Here is a 19,823-nt window from a genome sequence, read left to right on the forward strand (position 1 = left end):
ACTAAACAATGGATATTATTATCGTTGGAAATGATCGTAGCGAATCTACACTAACTGCACAGGACGAATGATGCGTGGCTAATCGGTAAAAATCGTTCGCCGTCTTACCGCGTGCCTTCAATTTCACGCGAGCAAGTCTCTCTCTCTCCCTCTAGAGCGTCTATTACCGGTTGCGTTAGATAATCAAAATTAAATTCAAATATTTTGCTTTTTGCATCCACGATGGGGGCGCAAAGAGTAAACATGGAAACACACATCCAAGCCCGATGGGACAATGGATGGAGAACATGGAAACTGGCACACTGCAACTCGCGCGCCCCACCCGATATATCGACAGACGACGCCTCTGTGATCGGTCCGGGGTGGCCTTTCTTACTCATCTTTGATCGCATGATGTTCACCACAATTTGGTTCTTCTTTTTCACACCTACAATGGCTCGCCCCGGCTTCTGCTGCTGCTTACTATCTAGTGTTTTTGCACACTTAACACCGGCCAATCTTGCGCGGCTCCATCACGGCCCGCAGCAGCCGAGAATGGGTGGATTTTTCTTCACCATGCATATGCGCAAACGATTTGCATACGCGCTCTTGCGCGCATAGGCAGCATCCATCACGTATCGCTCTTGTCTTATCGGCCCGCGAGAAAGAAAGACCTCGAAATGGTACTCCAAAGTGGGATTTTGCAACAACAGCCACGACCGCACTGGACACTGGCAAACGCCTGAATACATTTTATTTAGTAATGTAGATGCTGATGGTTGCTGAAGATTTTTGTGCATTTTTTTTACACATGGCTCGTGTTGCATGGCAAAAAGTATAAAGTGCGAAATTGTTCGCATCGAATCAATAAAAAAGGCCCCATTAAAGTATCGAGAATAAACACAGTAGCGCCAAAAAGGGAAACAAAAAGCCGCAATCATCAAGCTAAGAGGATTATCGAGCCTTAATTTCAGTTCCCAAATAGACTACAGCTTACATAATTGACCTTTTAAAAAGAGGAGACGCGTCTTAATACTTCCCCCCTCCTGCAAATGATCAGCTTCAAAATTGAGGTAATTGAATGGTGTCAAAGTCTTTGCACTCTCGTGGTGTCTTTTTTCAATCCGGAAGTATGCCAGGATCGCCTCCACCAAAAGCAAATAGCAAGCCACAACATGCACACGGATCGTTCGACTTGTGAGAAGCGATCGATGTCTTACACACCACGTACAAATGGTCCGCGCTATATTCATTCCCGCACGTCCGTGCGTGGCAATGAAAATATTTAAATATACAGTGCCCAGGCAACCGTCAGAAAGGGGGGAGAGCCAGAAGTAGGGTAAAAATAGGCGACCTTCTTACCGCCCCCCCCCCTCCTCCTTGTTGCTCTACCAAGGTCGACCGTTTTTCCAGTAAACGCTCCAATTTTGCTCGTCACCGAGTCCGAGGGCCCAAGCTGGCTTCAAAACATGTAGATCAGCTGTTCAAACGATGATCGCACAGGAGAGGAGGATATCGCCCCAGCCAACGTGGCCACGAACACGTAGCTAGCATGCGATCGCTGGCGCACGATGATGGTGTAGCATGGCGATGGTAAGGTTTCGCTCCGCTGCCCTGCTTCTCGCGAGGAGTGTTTATGGCGATGATCGATCATTACCGCGCCACCACTGCAGTCGGTCGCAATTTGCATCTTCCGCCGATGAACGAGCGCGGATCCGACGGTTCAATGGTGATCGTACCGCCGCTTCGTATCGGCAGCAAACTTCCCTTTCCTCTTGCGGGGCCTCCCGCTTCCCCATAGGGTCAATTCGCCCATCTTCCTCGCGGCTTCGAAAGAACAAACCGATCTCAACCGACATCTAGAACTCATCTTGGGCACTGTTATGCAAAAACAAAACAAAAAAAGAACATCTCGTCTTTTGCACATTCATTAGGTGTCGTGTAAAAAACGAAGGTACAGGTATCGTTCTAGAGCGGATGATGCTTCTTGTTCTTCTCGCACAGTGACATAGATTCAAAACTACATAGAGAAGAAAAAAATACGACAAACACAGCCGCTGTGTTGTGTGTTGTTGGAATCATTTAAAAGGAGTGTTGGTATCTCTGTTTTATATTTATTAGAAACGGCATGAAACGGCATCGCTCGTCACGCAAACCGCCGAAGGAATTCTAGATTGCTATCAATAAATTAAAAACAAGATGCTTTGTGCGATTCGATAGATAAACTGAAATCTAATTATAAGCGTATTTAATTAAATGTCAGCCGCGAACGATCGGAGCATTATATTTGCAATAAGAAGTGACAGTCAATGCGTCAATTGAGTTGGCGTGATTAAAATTAAATTTATATGATGACGAAGAGAAAAATACGATGTCTGTAGCATCATTCGAATCAAAAGATTTCAAGCGACGAACCCTTACTTCCAGTCGAAAGACTTCAAGCGACGAACCTTTACTTTCAGTCGAAAGACTTCAAGCGACGAACCCTTACTTTCAGTCGAAAGACTTCAAGCGACGAACCCGTCCATTTCCGAACTAAGCTACATTTGTCAACTCCACTAATCGGTATCATGCAGAGCGCGTGCGTGTGTGTTTGTGTGTTGCCAACAGTGTTGCAGAAATATTTTGCGCCGTCCCATTCAAACCGATGGGTGGTTCTCGGTTGCCCTTAAAACGTTTTAATTAACCCTGCAACGGGGAGTAGCACTCCAACGCAGCACCAGCAGCACCCTGACCATTAGAGACACGTTGCAAAACTATCCCGCCTTGTATCTTTCTTCATGCGGCCACAGGTTGCAGCACGCGATAACGATCACCGCTACCATTACCACCACCAGCCAGCAGGTGTGTGAGTTTTCATGCCTTTCTTTCGCGGCAAACGATGATGGGACACGCGCGATATCACGTCAAACATTGCACTGCCCTTTGGAGTGGAGTCATGCCTGCCGCTGTCCACAGTATGATCGCGCGCGCGCGTTTGTGTGTGTGTGTTGGTCAACCTGCAAAAGCTTAAGGTGCCGCCGAAGTTGCATGCACTTGCGCACTTGGAGGTATTGCGCGCCGGCGTGCGCTCGATTTTGCGAGGATCGATGGCGTGCTTATCGGATGCCGATCGTCCATTTGCTGCACCCATCTCCACGCCGGGGTGCGTGAGAAGACCCGCTTTGCTAGCGTGCCCGAGAACTGCCCTAAAATGTTGCGGTGCAACATCGGCTTTTTGTAGGTCAGTTGACAGCGGGTGTTGGGCGAACGAACGAACGTTTGCTTACGGCGCAACCACGGGTGATCCTCGCACCGACGCACCGAATAGCTTAGCCATATTTTGATTAATTTTTAATCTCCTCTTGACGAGCGACGAGTGATTATGTTGTGACTTACACCCTCAGGCACACCTTTAGGAGGAAAAAGAGAGAGTTCATTGTACTGTACAGCTCATTTCCTAGGATCGAACGCACGCAACACGGTCGCGTATGATCGTGATCTGGATCTTAGTAGCCCCGTTCGAGTGCTCGGTTCGCGCTTTAGCGCTCGCTCTGGCAGATTAAATGATTGATAGAAAATGAATGACAATTCATTCCGCCTCCTTTTTCGCTAATACTTGCCCGTGCTTACGGCAAACTCGTGTTTGCTCTCCCAGGGCTTTCGCTGCTTTGATCCTTTCGGTGCCCTTATGCAACGGCCCGACTTTCTCGTCCTCTCTCTCTCTTTCTATGGTGGGACAATTTAATTTTCTCGGTACATTATGCAGTTACACACCGCGATACTTTCCCTCACAATATCGATCAAAAGGCTAACGATATGGTTCAGGATTAATCATGTGCCTTGCGGCGGCTGCTTTCGGTACGTAATACGTTGCGATCGGCTCAAAAATAGGTCACTGTTAACGATTGAACCGTGCGCAAATCCACCAGCAAAACGCAACTAAACGTTCGTTGCCCTTTTTGGGGTGACTGTTTTTGTTTGTTCAGTTCCTTACGTTGAATATTAAACGCCGCGAATAGCGTTACCCCAGGAGGGGAATCACCCTTTACTTTGTCAGTAGCATCATCGCACTCGCACAAAAACGTGCCCCATCTTCTCATCAGGGCATTAGGTGAATAGAAAAAAAAAACGAAAACTAAAACTAAAATAAACCACAACCAGATCCGGCACCCTTTTGCCAAGCGAATGCTTCCGTGCGAAACGTAACGGTTCGCGACACGTTCTTGGCGTAAAAATAGTCAAAGCGTCAGCAAACTTTAACAGCGGCACCCGTACGGAGCCACCATTCGTCACACACCACACCGTGGAGCATTAATCTCGTACATAGACAAAGCAAAAAAGAAAGAAAAAACAACGAAACGGATCGTAAAATCCGCCTCGTCTAAAAATAAAACGCACGGAGGCGCCTGAGAATGAGTAAGAACGGTTAAGCGTTACCCACACTGCCCCAAACACGCACGCCGTGTGCACACTTAGGTCGGTTCTACTGTATCCGGGGATTTTGCTGTTTTGTTTTGGGCAAAGGATTGTAAAATCACGTGACGACAATCAGGCCAGAACAACAGATCTCGTGCACACAAAACAGACGGAAAAGGATCTAAATCTAAAGTAAAGTAACGGTGTGTGCTGCCGTACAAAAGCCGGATCACACACGCCTACGGCGCCTACGGGGTTGGGTTTTGAATGTGACGCATTGTTGTAGCAACATCGAGCGGTACCAGCGAGCCTAGCGGCCGTCCAGCCGTCTTGATCCGGGTTGCGGGTAGAGTGCAGTTCGATCTTATCTTCACTGTTGCCGATGCTGTCTGCTAATGCAACCTTTTTCTTGTGACAAATTGCAAGCAGCAAGCATGATGATGATGTTGGCAAACAAGCATTAATTACTATTGCCAAACTATTGCCGCTGCTGGTGGTGTGTTGTGTTTCGGAAAGCTTACAATAGAAATGGGAAAGATAAACTTATCGGCTCCGATCAATCTTTGGCGGTGTACCGTGACGGCGGTGAGAAAATGTCATATGACAAATGGGAGGGTAGCCCCAACACTGTGACCTAGGGAGGCGAATAAAAAACCCTTAATTTGAGCAATTCGAAAAAGGCCAATACACCTGCCTGTTTGCTTCAATCAAGTGTGACACAAATAGAAAGCATTTTCTTCCACTGTGTGTTAGCTCGTTTATTCCAACCCTGCTTGGAGCTTGCCAGCGTTGCGGCTCCCATTGCAAAACCCATTCCACCCATTGGGCTTACAAAATGGGTTTGCTTTCGGCGGTGTTAAGGGTGCACTAACACTGTACCACCACCAGCTCACCATTTGTTTAACGTGCGCTGTTATACTGTTGGCTGTGAAACTGTTTGGTGCCCGCGCATTGTTGGCAACCGCAACAAGAAACTGGGTTCGTCACTGGTAGAAGCAGCAGCACAGTGGTTTGTTTGGTGCATTTTGTACGTCTCTTCTACTCTTCTTCATCGTGTTGTTTATCCCACACGCTTGTATTGCGCAAAATGTTCTAATGAGCTGCATCGGTTGGAAGCATTATCAGAGACCCCCTTTGCAATGTTGATTGGATGCACCTGAATGCTACTGCAGAAGGTTTATAGTTCACTAGGGAAGCCCTTTGTGTGTGCGTGTGTGTGTTTTTGTGCAAACAAATAGGCACACATTGTTGATGCTTCAAGCAAGCAAAAGACAAGCAAAAACACTGTAAAATTCATAAATCAAACACAGCCGGATCTTCAGGCCCGGAGCTGCTAGGAACAACACACTGCGTAAACGCATTTGTTTGGGGTACAGGCTTCGCCAGCAAACATTCTGCTACATAGTATATCCCCGCTGCATAATGACGGTAATAAATACTACCTTCTAATGTGCACACTATTCTTTCCCCTTCTCTGGATTCGAACAGGGGTACTAAATAAAACATGACCACATGGCACCAGCTCCGGTTTGCTCTGTTTCATTTTTCCTTCCCCTGTTGGAGTCCCCGGACACGATCGTTGTCTTGTACACGCGCAGCACACAACATTCGCTAAATTTGTGCTCACGATTTGCGGCAGGATAGTGACAAGGAAGGGACTCACGTGTGCGTGACAAATCAACCATTCTATCGCTTACTCTCCCGGGGGGTATAGGGGAGGGGGTTGGAAGTTGTAGCAAAACTTCCTAAAAAAGACTTCTAACCATGGCATTAGTGTTGGGAAAAAATGATTTTTTTGTTCGGAATCGATTCCAACTAGCTCCTAATTTTTGTGGAATCGATTCCAAATAGCTGATTCGGAATAAGTTTCCCGTATTAGTTTCGAAATCGGCTTGGGAATCGAAATCAGCTCCAGAATCGGAGTCGACTACCGCAATCAGTCTCCGAAATCCAATTCGTTTTCGGTATCTCTATAAGAATAAGCGTTTGGGTTCTTGGCAGCTATCTATACAATCATAGGACTCAAATTTACTTGTAACGATCCATTCCCATGGAGATTCCGGCACTGATTCCGGTTGTAGAACTTCGTTACAAGAACTGACTCTGATTCCGGAGCCAATTCTGACTCCGATTCCAATTCCGGAGCCAATTATGATTCCGATTCCGGAACTGATTGCGATTTCTGGTCCAATTCCGACTCCAGGGTCAATTCCGGAATCGGAGTCAGCTACGGATTCACTCCAGTATCGAATCCGGATTCGGAATCGGCTCTGGAATTGATTCCGATTCGGAGCTCCCACCACTACACGGCACACATCATGCGTCACCACTCGGCTGGCCAATGATCGTGCTGGATACAGCCAGATTGCCTGCGGGAACATAAATCAGAAGGTAGAATAAGGTCAGCTGCTGTTGCATGAAGCAGACGACAAAAAAGTATGATCTTAAGAATGTCACTCTGAATGATATTTAAGCTCAATCTCTCAATATTAACTCTAAAAAAACAGCACAGCATCGATTCACATTCCAACACTACCACCTCTTTTCGTTTCGGTGCCATTCCCCAACACCACAATGAAACATTTATCACGCGAGAGGAGATTTATCGTGGCCGAAGGGAAACGCGAAGCGCAAATCGTAAATTAATTTTTCAAAACATCTCCCACCGCAAAAGGGACGGTCAGGGGGTGGGGGAGACCGGAGAGCAAAGGGCCGTGTGCGCCAGACAAAAGAATCGACAGCGTTGAAGTCGCGGCGTCTACGCTACTGCTCAAAAACCCAAACAAACCGAAGCGCACACGCTTCCCGCCGATGCTAGCGTTGAAGTCTTTCGTGTCGCGTTTTCTGTGTCAGTGGGTGAATGAAGCGCAGCATTTATATTTCCTTCTTTGTGGCGGGCTGGTTTGAATTTTTGGCTTTAGAGAGAGAGAGAGAGATGGGGGCGATTTCTTGCATGGTGACGATGAACTACGGCCGCATTGTATGCTTATTGTATGCTAAAGAGACGCACTTTTTTCGGGTAGACGTGTGGAAGCGCCAGCACCACGACCACCATTGGAGTATATGGCCCGCCTTCAGAAGTGGCCTTCGAGGGTGAACTGAAGTGAGATAAAACGATGAAGAAAAAAAAATGCTAATCAATGCAATTGAAAGCAAATACATACTTTTATCACTTTTTTTCTTTTACTGGAGGAGGTTGAAAAGATTGAAAAGATGGGCATATATTAGTGCGATAGATATTAGGCAAAGCAAATGCCTTTTTAACCATTCTTGCACAGCCTGCCATTGGTACAAGCTTCACTCCAACCCATGTACTAACATTCCCATCACGATCTAACTCACTTCGGCGACGAGCTGCTTTTATAATTGCCCCTCAACGCTGCCTAGTTAGATAGAAGCATCAGGATTTGCGTGTCACAACCACTGTGACACCGCCGTTGACCTCTTGCTGAATAGCGTTTGCCAAAAGAATTCCCTCACGCCAAGGTGGTGCGGTTTTGGAGCGTCACACTTTGCTACCGAAAGGTTCAAACCGGCGTTGCGACACACACCGGCAGCGACACACTCCATAGTGACCTAATTCCTCCTGTGCGCAGTATCCTGAACCGTCAGGCCCCATTGTCTGTCAGTCATGCGAGTGCACTGCTAAGCGTGATCCCTGCTCGACGGTCGTTCGGCATTTGTCAAGCGGCGTTTTTTGCAGCGCTTGCACGTTGAAGATGTCACCACACTTTCGGGATGGTTAGAGAGTACGCCGAGTACACGCGCCGAGTGTAATAAAGTGATCCCTGCGCATGCGATCACTGCAAGCCCGCAATACCGAAAACGGCACCAGAACGATAATCGTAAAACAGAACGACTTTAAGCTGTGATGCAATAGCTGCGGCGATGTCGTACGGGCTAAAGTACGTGCGAGTATTGCCACAAGCCACAGGCTGTTGTAATCTTGGTTTGTGGATAAGGTGTAGGGATAGGATCTGCCGATCAAATGACTCGGTGCGGTTAAAATGTAAAGAGTTTAATTAATTATTTTAAGCACATTCCAGGCGTTTTCGCAACAGTGATTGCTATTCCTTAAACGACAAAACGCGCTACAAAACCGATATAGATCGCATCGATCTTCGTGCTTTGATCGTGCTTAGAACGCAATGAACCGTTGCTGCTGCTGCTGCTGTTGCTTGAACGTTCTAAAAGCAACTTCCAACCTTCAAATTCATGCTGCCGGTACAAGAACGAAAATTAATAGAACCTTATATGCGGGTGCTCACTAAGAATTCCCGATGCTCAGAGCAACGATCGAACGATCGAATCGCAGTCTCGCTACTCTCAGGGAGCTCGGAGCTACCGATCAGGCCCGGGAAGGTCGGGGTCGCACTGCAATCGGCTGAGATTGATCGGTGAGATTAGCTCTGCTGCCACAACACTGACAGCCGACGCTGAGCTCCCGCCGTATCTCGACGGTGTGGTTTCGAAGGCAGAATAGTTAATCACATCACGGACGCGCGGCAGTGTATCTACTGCCAGACAGTTGTCTTTTCTTACTTATAGAAGAGGCATTTCCGTAGGCTCTCTTTGAAGTAAAAATGCCTTTTAAAAGATTCGTCATCTTATCGTTCACATGTCCCAGTGACCTACTGGGTAAAAGCAAACGAAATGGTGAGGGAATGTCAGTCGGTTGCAATTTGACACTACACCAGCTTTTAAAGTGCCCTTCGTTCCCGGTGCCCGACCGGATGATGCCGTATTATGTTACGCACCAGCACACCAAAATCTCCAACCAGCATGTTTTCTCATGCCTCTTTAAAAAAAAAGCGACCGTGCGAGAAGCTGTGTGCTCTCTCCCTGCGCCTGCACCGCGTTGCTTCTAATTACCATCGCAACGATAACTGGCCACCACTACCGACACCCCACCCGCCGTCCCAGCCGACATAACATCTCAAAAGGGAGGGCTCTTTTTGCTGACCTTGGCATAATTATGCAATCAGCTGTGCTGTTGTTGTTGTTGTTGAGAGAGACGAAATGGCCCGGCGCCATCCACACCTTGCACATCTCTGCATCGTCACTACACACAGCATCGTGGTAGCAGGAGGAGGGGAGGAGAAGGAGAAGGAGGTTATAAAGACCCCATCATCATCACACAAGGTAGCGGCTGCTACCGGTGAGAAAGATTATCGTCACAGCTTTAACACTGCTGCCCTGACCGACCGATCGCACCACCGCCGAGATCACCTTTTTGTGGGCCCTCGCCCAAGTGTGCCACTTGCCCTCCCGATCTCCACTACGCGATCTTCACTTGACGGAACAAATTATCATGTTTTCTTTATGATCTTTTTGCACTTGGTGTACGTCGCGGCGACGTGGACCCACGGCGTACAATGACACTGAGCGGTGGTGAGTGCATTAGGCACAGCGGTTTTGTGACAAATACATCGAAAAGGAAGCGTCATATTCTTTGTTTATGCCTAACACAAACGGGATGCTTTTATCCGGGCACAGAGGGGAAGAATTGCTAATAGAAATGCTTTTTTTTCTTAGCGATAATTAGTGCCAAAAGCAGTACAAATTATCACGGAATAGTAAACAGCGTGAGGAGACACACATGGAGCGCGAGAAAAACACGCTCCTTTAGGACTTTGTTTAGTGCTTTAAACAACTAATTATGTACAATCATTGTGATTACACAGTCCCAAAACATTCGTTCTCAGCTATCTAATAGACACGTTCACATAGCGAGTTCCATTCAATTAACCTTTCGTCGTCTACCCTCTTTTTCTTCTCTCTTCCAGGTTAGTACCGGCGAGCCGTGGTGGCGTTCATAATCGGTTTGAGTCGGATTTTCCACCTCCAACAACCCAACCCCAGTGGCTTCGTTTCGTCCAATGTCCGAGCGGCACAACCCTGAAATATCTTGCCATGCATGCCACTGGCCGGACAGAAAGAGAGAGAGAGAGAGAGAGAGAGAGAGACAAATCAATTTCGATTTCGCCTGGGTTTGGGCCAGCAACAGATCGTTCTTAAACCTCGCTTTAATTCAATTACCTTCGGCCGCGATCGGCACACCGGTCGCCAGTGAAAACGCCACCATCATTGCCACCTGTGAATGCTCCTTTATGCAGCAGCCCCACGACAATGTGATGGATTGTCCCCGGGCCCCGGCGTAAGATCCGGAGGAAATAACGATTTGTAACGATCACGTCCATTTGCGAGCGGGTGCCGGGGGGAATTCGATCGGCCGAGCCAGCCACCGCACAACATTGAATAATTATTACTATTATTAGTGTGTCGAAGGTTAGTGAGCCGGCAAACCCCGGGATTTAGCCAGTTCCAGGGCCTGGTTCGGGTTGCGAAGGGCCTGCTGGTTGTCCAATTGGAATCGAACTGGTGTGTGGTATGCGATACGTTCGATCGGTAAGCCCCGGTGGTGATGTTGTCTGCGGGTGTTGTGTTGTGGCTAGTAGCAAGTGAATCCGGCGAAGATGTCCTTCGGGCCGGCACTACCGTACCAAAGTCGCTACGCTACCGATCGGCTTGCTGCGGAGATGCCATAATTCAGTAGGTTAGTGATTATCACGAGCGGCACGAGCAGCGGTAGTCCGGACGACACATAAATCGTGCCACACAGCCACCTAGCCACGCGGTGGAATGCTTAATCCGCGCGCCCGCGTCAAAAAGACGTCGACGTCCAGTAGTACGGGGCGCTGTCGGTGGCTGTTGTCGTCAGCATTTTCGCGGTCACGGTCCATTTTGGCCCAGTCGCTCCGGTCGAGCGCAGTCGAGCAAGCAAACGAGCTGTACGCGTCATTGACTCTCACCTTCGAAAGCACACGACCGATGCAACGGGCCACACGGTGGCGGGTAGAAAGGGACAAGATGCGACCATGCACGCGTGTGCATGATGGATGCAGCGGCATTAGCATACCGGACCCAGCCGAGGCGCACAGGAAGGAAGTTGGGGGGGGGGGGGGCTTATGGGAGTCATCTGCCTTTGCGAGGTGTCACTCACGCACGCCCACCTGTGCTCGGAGGCCATCGGGTTTCCCGCTTGCGCACTACTCACTGCGACACATTGCGTTTTGTACACCAATTTGTACCAGTGGGCCGTGTCAAGTGGACGACAAGCGACGGAAAGGCGCTACACATTGTCCACTATCAAAGGTTGTGGCGTTGACTTTAACATTTTCCCAAGCCGCATGGGGCCACCCCAAAAATACAACACAGATTGCTCAACAATCCCCCAGAGCTCCCATGCAAAAGGTGACGCCGCTTCATCCTTCTCCCTTGGGCTGGCGGCCCACAAAACTGCGCAAAGATTGAGGTTATCATCATCGTCACAAGTACACAAGTACACGCGAGTGACCTTCTGACATGAAAATGACGACAGTTTTGCGCTAGAAGAAGTCGTTCGCACCGCAGTCGACATGCTGCTGACTGAGGGCTGAGGAAAATGGATCACCTCAAAAGCGAAATACTAAAATCGCACCACCCGCTGGGTTAGGTGATCGCGGGACCGAAGAGATCGCTTGTTGTTTTATTTTTTGCTTTTTTGCTTGCGCTTAGAGAATGCTGGGAAAACGAGCGCACACCGCTGTGCCAGCAATCGGTGTAGGAGGCTATTGAGGGAGGTTCCAAGGTTCAAATAAATTGGCAAACCTTCGCCCCCGTCCTGCTCTATCGGTGGCTCACGATATCAAACCGATCAACAACCCAGAGAGCACATCGGTGGAATGAAGAATTTGTGCTGATCAACACTTAAGCGAGTCGCAGTGGTGAGTCACAAGGTTTTCTCGCGATGACTAGGCCCTCTAGTGTAGAGCTCTAAGCAGCGGGTAGTAAGCAGGAATTCTGAGGAATTCTTAACGACACCGAGCACCACTCTCGACGCGATCATGAGTGTCGCTTGGCTACTGCTTGGACCTGCGGGAAAGATAAACATTACACACACACGCACACGATGATGCTATGTTATCGATGCGAGCGTGTTAATGACCCATGGCAGGGTAAATCCCCGCTGGACGCTGTCCGGAATGAATGCCGGAAGCCGACAACTTCGGGACAGCTCAGAACTCTATTCTGAAAGCAAACAGTTGGAAGAAATCTGGGTAAATCAAGACGGAAAAAATGTCCCACAGAACGTACAGAAACACCTATTACAAGCCGTAGCAGCGCACTTGGAACTACTCTCTTGGGGAATTACTCTTGGCATTGACACGGCGCAAACAAACACACCGAAAACAGGGCGCGCGCGTAGTGCCGTTTTACGAAAATTGTTCTTGCCTTGCGGGTTTGCTTGCTGGCATTTTGCAAACAAACCAACACTCACAAAAACAGGGACTTGGAAGCGGTAGCGAAGCAAAGCAATAGACGTTTATTTGCTCTGTTCAGTAAATGTGGTTCGCCTGGTGGTGCTCTTGGCGGTAGCATTTGAAAGGGATTTTTGAAGCACTACTCCGTTATCGTTCAGGTTTTGTGCTGTATTTGAGCTGTGTTGGATTGGATATACCATTTTGTAAATTATTGTAAAAATACTGAGATAAATTGTAAAATACTGAGCCTACTTCTAATTTCCAATAAGGAAGGTTTGCTCCCTTCTCTTCACTATGCATATCTAAGCCGCTTGGGCAATAAATCTTCTCCTCTAATGTTTGTGCAAATGGCATGCTATTTTCACTGTAACGCATCTCACACGGAGTGTCTCCCATTTACCCGGATGCATTAGTGCCATCAGCAGCTGCCATCGGGATTCAGGATCAAGAATCAAGGCGCGACGTAGCGTTGTTCGGGCGCCAATATTAAGCCACAACGCGGACGCCAACTGTACGGGACGCAGCTCTTAACCTTCACATTCGTGCGATCGGCGCTTCCACTACCGTTTTGAAAGTGTTGCCACCGGTCGAAGTCTATTGGAATATAGGCGCAGCGAGTTGGAGCAGCAAGAAGCAGCGTATCAATCCCACTGCCTCGGTGGATGTGCTTCAACAAACATCGGACACTGTCTCTCGCTTGATCTTCTGTCGATTATCTCTTCTCTTTGAAGTAATTGATAATTCGCCTAAGAAAGATTTGTAACGGTCCGAATCGTAACTGGAGAAAAACCAGAGGAAACAAAATGTAATCGGAGAGGTTTTCGTTAAACTTGAATAGTCATCTACTGGCAAACGTTACATAAATACACTAATTAAATGTATTATTTCATCGTGCACACACAGCCGAAACGAATATGTGTCCTTCCAGGTGATTGTGTGTCTTTCGCTTCCTTATACCGCAATACGAAAGCAGGACACGCGAGACACGGACGACGACGCCACATTATCTGAGGGGTTCGTTGTCTGGTGGTGACACAATAACACCAAATTCACACACAAGGCATACCTTTTCGTTCGTCACGCAGATTCCGATCGAGCGAAGCTGCTTGCATAATGCTTCACATACACCCCGTCCACCTTCCTCCCCTTTTTCTTTCTGGGTCTGTACCAGAAAACAAATCTGCAAAACTGCCGCTCCGGCCCGGCCCAGAGTTCGTTGTGTTCATTTTAACGCGCAAGAAACACAACCTGCTCCCACTCGCTGCTACTACACCCTGTCCAGCGAAACCACCGAACCTCCCCAAAAATATGTTGTTGTTGTTCCGATTCTTCTTTTTAACGATCGTACCCCGATGGCGTCCAAAAGAAATGACATTGAAAGTGTTGAACCAACCAACGAGCGTCACTTTTACTTTCGGCGTGTGAATGCTTTCGTCGTTCGGGGCGAGGTTGCGATTTTTGGTTGTTGCTGGTGCTTACGATGGAGCAAAGGCGAGGAAAGGAAGGAAGGAAAGGTGAAGCTAGCTGGCCGGTAAAGGTTTAAATTTAATTTGCTTTTTCCGTTACGCAACCGTCATCGCCACAGCCAACGCCACGGGTAGAGGAGGCCACACGCTGCACTCTGATCGCGCATCTTGCATCGATCATCAAAGCGCGATCGATCGTTTTGATTGAGCGGTGTCCGAAGGGTGTGTGTGTGAGGACCTGGCTGCTTGTCTATGCCGTTTTGAAGGTTTTGTAGTTTGGGGTGGTGTTTGACCGGCGGAGGGACGAGTTCATCGACCATTTGGACGGCAGCATTTCGCCATCGCCAGCGCGTTTGAGCGATAGCCTCGCGAGTAGGTCTCGAGGGCCACGATCAAGTCGGTAGCGATCAAGGTTAGCGATCAAGAAACCCGCCCCGACCAGGCAAAGACGCATCGCGCGTGCGCGCACACACACACACTTACCAATTTGATAGGCGGAGTTGCATCAGCCAAGGAAATCCGCCCCGAAGATGATCGATATTTAATGGGAAGGTGATGGTGATGGTGATGCATAGGCCGTTTATTTATGATCGGTTCGTTCGTTCGGGTAAGTTCGAACATTCCTATGCTAATCGGCCAATATGTATGTTTTCATATGTTGGCAGGCATTCAATTCATGCAGGCATTGTTCAGAATGAAGTGTCAACTGATGGTACTCAATATTCAATTAACACCCACGTAATCTAGCCCTAGCTTTGATTGCTGACTAAGCTTTCATCGATTCAGTTGGGCAAACGAATCGTTCAAGGATTCCTCCGAATCGATTGATTGGAATTCAGCAAAACATCCTGCAGCAGTCGCATACATTCCAACGCCACCACAAGCATTGGTAGCGTTTGTTGAACTCTCTTCGGTTCTTGCCGCCGCATATGACTCATTTGTTTGTCTTGCAACACCCGACATTGAGTGTGCATCCAGCGGAGGAAAATCCACCAGGCCTCGTAGGCTCGCTGATCTGCATACAAACTACACGAGAACGAGGCGAGGATTCATGATTCATCCGGCAGAATGCACAAAACTAGTCCACCGGTACGCCCGCACGGTCAGTCGTTGCCCGTTAGTTCAGTGACCAAGGTGCCAGCCGCAGCCGCGCGTCCAAAATCGCGGTGGTGAAAGATTTAGGCCAGCCGCCAAGAACGAACGCGTTGGTGGATATTTTGTCGTCTCAATCTCGACACACCACACCCAAGAAAGGTAAAATTTTGAAGTCCGAAATTAATACAACGTACGGGTTTTCGTCGGAGATAAACAACACAACACTCGCCTCGCCTCGTCGAAGGGTGTGCGGTGGAGTCATCATCACTCTCTGGAGGTGTTGTTGTTGTTCACCCCAACTATGTTGTTTGTTTCTCGTCTCAGCAGGCCGGGGGAGGCTTTGGGTTTAAAAATAACACACACCCAAAGTCGAATCACGTAGCGCCAAGGCAATTTAAAGAAGATCCAAGTATTCCTGAGCTACAGCAGAGCAACAGGTTTTCTCTCTGCCAATGGAACGCATTTACATGTGATTAGGTGCAAAAAAATACATTTCTACACACACACGGGGCTTCTTGCTCTTCGGCCGGCGTAGACTTGTGCGGAATTCTTGATGGCCATAAACAAAAAAACACCATCTGCCGACGATTCCTGGTCGGACAATGCCATCAGCCTCAAATCATATGAAAATGCTAATCGAATAACCCTCCAGATTTTTACGGCTTTCCTCTTACGGTACACAGCCAGCAGGGCCCAACGTTTGGAGAGAAACTACCTTCTCGGCTCGGTGACGTCGAGCAAAAAAAACAGCCAACCAGCATTGATTGTGGGACCCCGGGAGAACCACAACCTGTTTCCGGGTGTTGTTATGTGTCTTTTCTTTAAAGCTGCGCTTTACGTTCATTCTCTTATCATATTCTTCTTCTTTTTAAAGTGACGTGATTTACTATCAACCATACCAACTCTACGTTGCTGCGGGGGAATCCTTTTTTGCGACGACATCTTCGCTCGGGGGATGCCGTTTTTTTTTTGTTTGGTTCGGTCACTACCTATTGGGAGGAATGTTCGCGATCGTGCGTTCGCGCTCTTTTCATGATTTTACTACTCGCGCGGATCCGCAAACAATAATAGGATCCGTTCGATGATGCCTCCGGGGGCTCCATCTTCCCCTCTCTCTCTCTAAAGAGATTCTGCCAAAGGGGCAAGGTCGTACAGCCCGTGGGGCGCATTGTGTTTGGCACGATGACGGAAACCACCGGTCTGAAGATGGGGGGGGGGGGGGGGGAGGGGGGGGGTGATTATGATACGCATCCGTGATGGTTAATATTGTTTTATCACAACGCACAATAAAATAAATGGACACTATGAAAGGTGGCCACTAACACAAGAGGAAGCGAAATGAAAGGATCGTCGTGCCGCCACTTTTTTTCAGGATGCGTATCGTGCCCGTTCGATAAAGTGCGGTTCGTGTCGCTTATTCTCCAATCAAGCGAGAATTGACGCCTGCGGCACTGTATGGAGCTTGGTAATTAAGCAGAATTAAAGCTTCATTTTTATGGCATCATTATTAATCGATTGTAGGGAAGCTTCGCTGCACGCCGGAGTGGTGGAGAGAGGGCATTGGCACAGGAAGAATATTCTGTAACAAAAAAAAAAAGTATTACCATTATTAATATGTTCCTTTTGCGTTTGACCAGTATATGAGGGTTTTTTAAACGTTGAATTTAAATGTACCAACAAAAAATCCCTACACTTAACCGTTTATCACACTTTCGATTATCTCTGTTTATGGGCACTGGCTTCAAGAACGCTGTACGGCATGAAAGCAACAACATTAACAGCAGCAACTTCCAAATGCTGTTAATAAGCGAAGTGTATCAATCAACAAACAGCCCAACCGCAAAATTAAATGCTCATCTTTAATGCATCAACCACACATAATACCACACTGATTCTACACACACCACACACACACAGCACTTGCTGAATGGCACGAAGAACACGGACAATAAAGAGCACGCTGTCGCCAAACCGTGACACTCTTGAGGCCGTGCTCGAGGTCATTCGATAGCACCGAGGCACCGCGCAGACAGCGAACCCGAAGGCGAAGGCGACCGGGGAGTGTGCAATGCAAACCAGACTGAAGCCACTGACAGAGTATCGCTTGACAATGGTGGTGGAGAAGCCCAGCAACGAAAAAAAACCCGGCCTACTATGTTAACACAACACCCGGAAGCGGGATTCATCGAGCGTAACCATATCGCCGTTCTGCTTTTATCGCATTTTCTGTCCAAAAGGAAAAACTCACTGAAAACCGATTCGATCAGCTGTCATGCCTCGAGAGAGGAGTTGCCCTCTGTAGCAGGATGGAATGGAGCAAATATTTAAAGCTTATGTTAAAGAACACATGGCACGAGATAATGGACAACGAAGCAATAAACGAAAAAAAGGTACGAAGCGCTCATCCGGCTCCAAAGGCTTTTAGAGAAGTGGCTAAAATCGGTTAAGAAGGGAAGCGACTTTATTGGTGGAACCATTGGGAAAGGATTGAATCATCTGGCGAACGCGATCCGCGGACAGGAATGACAGTCCTAAATGAAGAGTATTGACCCGGTCAGTAACGCTCAGTGCAAGCGCCCACATGTAGCCCGCGTACATACCCCTTGAATAAATGATCCAATAAATCAGACAAACGGTAAAGAAAGGAATATCCCGAGAAGCAGAGAGACACAGAGAGCAAACTGAAAAGGGAGATATTCTCCGATCAGACCGCACCCAACAACTAATTACAACGCTCAGGCATTGAACCCGGATTCTGGGGCAGGATCGCCGGGGCATCCGGGTCGTGCTAACCGGATCGAATGCGGCAGCCCAGTTTCCTTTTGGTCAGTTCATCATCATCATCCACACCTTCTAGAACACGGCAAGGGGGTAGAAAAAGTACCACCGAGCACACACTCTTGGTAACTGGTGTCATTCGAGCCGAGGGAAGAGATCAAGATACCACCGACTGAACAGAAACTGAAGAAAAGCGCAGCTGGTGGTGGGCGATTCTGCTCTTTATCTGCTGCTGCTGCTGCTCCGTGTCTGTGTGTTTCAGGTTCTCGCGTTTGCTGTGCCGAGGGATGTAGCGATCACACGAACGGTAACAGAAGCAATACAAAACGGATCCACTTTGGACGCACAGCGAAATCTTCCATCCGGAACTCGGCGCTCGGCGAAGAAAAAGAGTCCACAGTCCGGCGCGTCCAATGAATCCAATCCATCAAGGTCGTTCATTAGCCACCCGTCCCCGTCGCCTCTTCGATGGCAACATAGCTTCCAAAAATAAACTCCAGTAGCAGTAAAGCATTTAACAAGACCGAAAACAGTACCAAAGCGCAATGCCGAAGAATCAATAAGCCACCATTACCATTACCGCACCGACTGCGGGTGCGGGAGGACAGCGGAAACGCAGATGGACACCGTTGTTATGACGTCTGTGTCAAGTGCCCCCTCCCTCCCATGCTTCCGAACACGTTCATGGTGTGCTATGATCACCCCGCCATTAACCATGATCGGAAGTGACTTTCTTAGCGCCGTACAACCAGCAACGTGCTGCTGCAGCGGAAGTACACAATGTACAAAGAATACAACATGAACTGAACTGACTTTTGGTCGGTAAATAGTGGGTGAACTAAGACACACACACACTTACACTTTTCCAGGGGCGCTCCATTCTCTTTAGACGAGCGCCACCCGTTCACTTCTTGCGCGTTCACACACAGCAGCAGGAACACGGCGCGGTACGCCGAACGCGGAAGGGGACACATATCAAAGTGTGCGCACTGTGGCGCAGGAGTGTCAAGTAGAGCAAGATTCCGCTCAAAAGGGAAGGAAAACCACCGATCGGCGGCGTACGAGCGTACGCGTAGCATTGCGCAATACTCCGCGTGTCTCCCTTGGCGTACGCCAGACAGCAACATGCGGTATGGGAGAAGTTATTACTATGATTGCCACCGATATTGGAAACTGGACAGGAGAGATCCTTCCCTGCAATAGATACCTTGTTTACCCCCCCAAAACAACCTCAGTTTAAAGCTATTAATTGTTTAATTTATCTTTGACCACGTCGGCGCGAGGAAGAAGTGGTGCGAAGGCGCATAAGTTACCGCAAAAAAAACGCCAAGCCCAAACCATGTACCGTAAACATGTCGTCTTTGTGTGGTCGTCCGGCGGGTCGGTTTGCAGGCAGTGTGTCCGGCCTGCGAAGTGACGATGTTACGCGAGATACAAATGCCTTCTTTTTTTCTTTGGTTAAGCCGGTTCACCGGACATTTGACTCGATGGGATTTGGCGCGCAGATTGCATGTCCCCCAGCCAGAGGGAAAGATACACACAGCGTCGCCAGGTAGTGGTGAGTCATCCGCAAGCCATCAAACTAATTTCCAATTGGGCACGACACGAGTCGTGGTTCAAATGGGCAAGCCCCGGGCCAACGGCTACGTGCCGATGTAAGCGTTCGCGGGAGCATTCGTGGAGCTTAGCGCAATAATAATGCCACAGCAGCAGCACGAGTTGGTAAACAGGCAGGGGGGAAGGTTGTTTGCTTCCGATTGTTGACCATCGCCATCGTGCTGTGCTGTAAATATAGGGATTAGTT

At 48.5% G+C, this 19,823-nt stretch overlaps 1 protein-coding gene and 1 long non-coding RNA gene across 5 annotated transcripts in view; one reads left to right on the forward strand and one right to left on the reverse strand.

Moving 5' to 3' along the window:
- LOC120894384 overlaps window positions 1–19,823 on the forward strand; it is a 35,436-nt gene that overhangs the window by 13,045 nt on the left and 2,568 nt on the right. Inside the window, exon 1 of one of the 4 annotated variants that reach the window (XM_040296918.1) lies at window positions 11,411–15,400. The exons of 2 other annotated variants lie outside the window; for them this stretch is intronic. Coding sequence is in view for 1 of the 2 variants with exons in the window: in XM_040296916.1 (XP_040152850.1) it covers window positions 19,530–19,577 (48 nt within the window). In the remaining variant the exon portion in view is untranslated. Of the gene's footprint in view, window positions 1–11,410; window positions 15,401–17,085; window positions 19,578–19,823 lie in introns of those variants that run through there. One more of the 4 variants, XM_040296916.1, reaches the window with a different exon arrangement.
- LOC120894386 lies at window positions 10,865–17,086 on the reverse strand. Its single transcript, XR_005738192.1, has 3 exons — window positions 16,933–17,086; window positions 16,565–16,820; window positions 10,865–10,908 (listed from the first exon to the last, which is right to left on the reverse strand). It is a non-coding gene; the product is annotated as an uncharacterized LOC120894386 (long non-coding RNA).

Source organism: Anopheles arabiensis, chromosome 2 (genome assembly GCF_016920715.1).
Source record: "Anopheles arabiensis isolate DONGOLA chromosome 2, AaraD3, whole genome shotgun sequence".
NCBI classification, from domain to species: Eukaryota; Metazoa; Arthropoda; class Insecta; order Diptera; family Culicidae; genus Anopheles; species Anopheles arabiensis.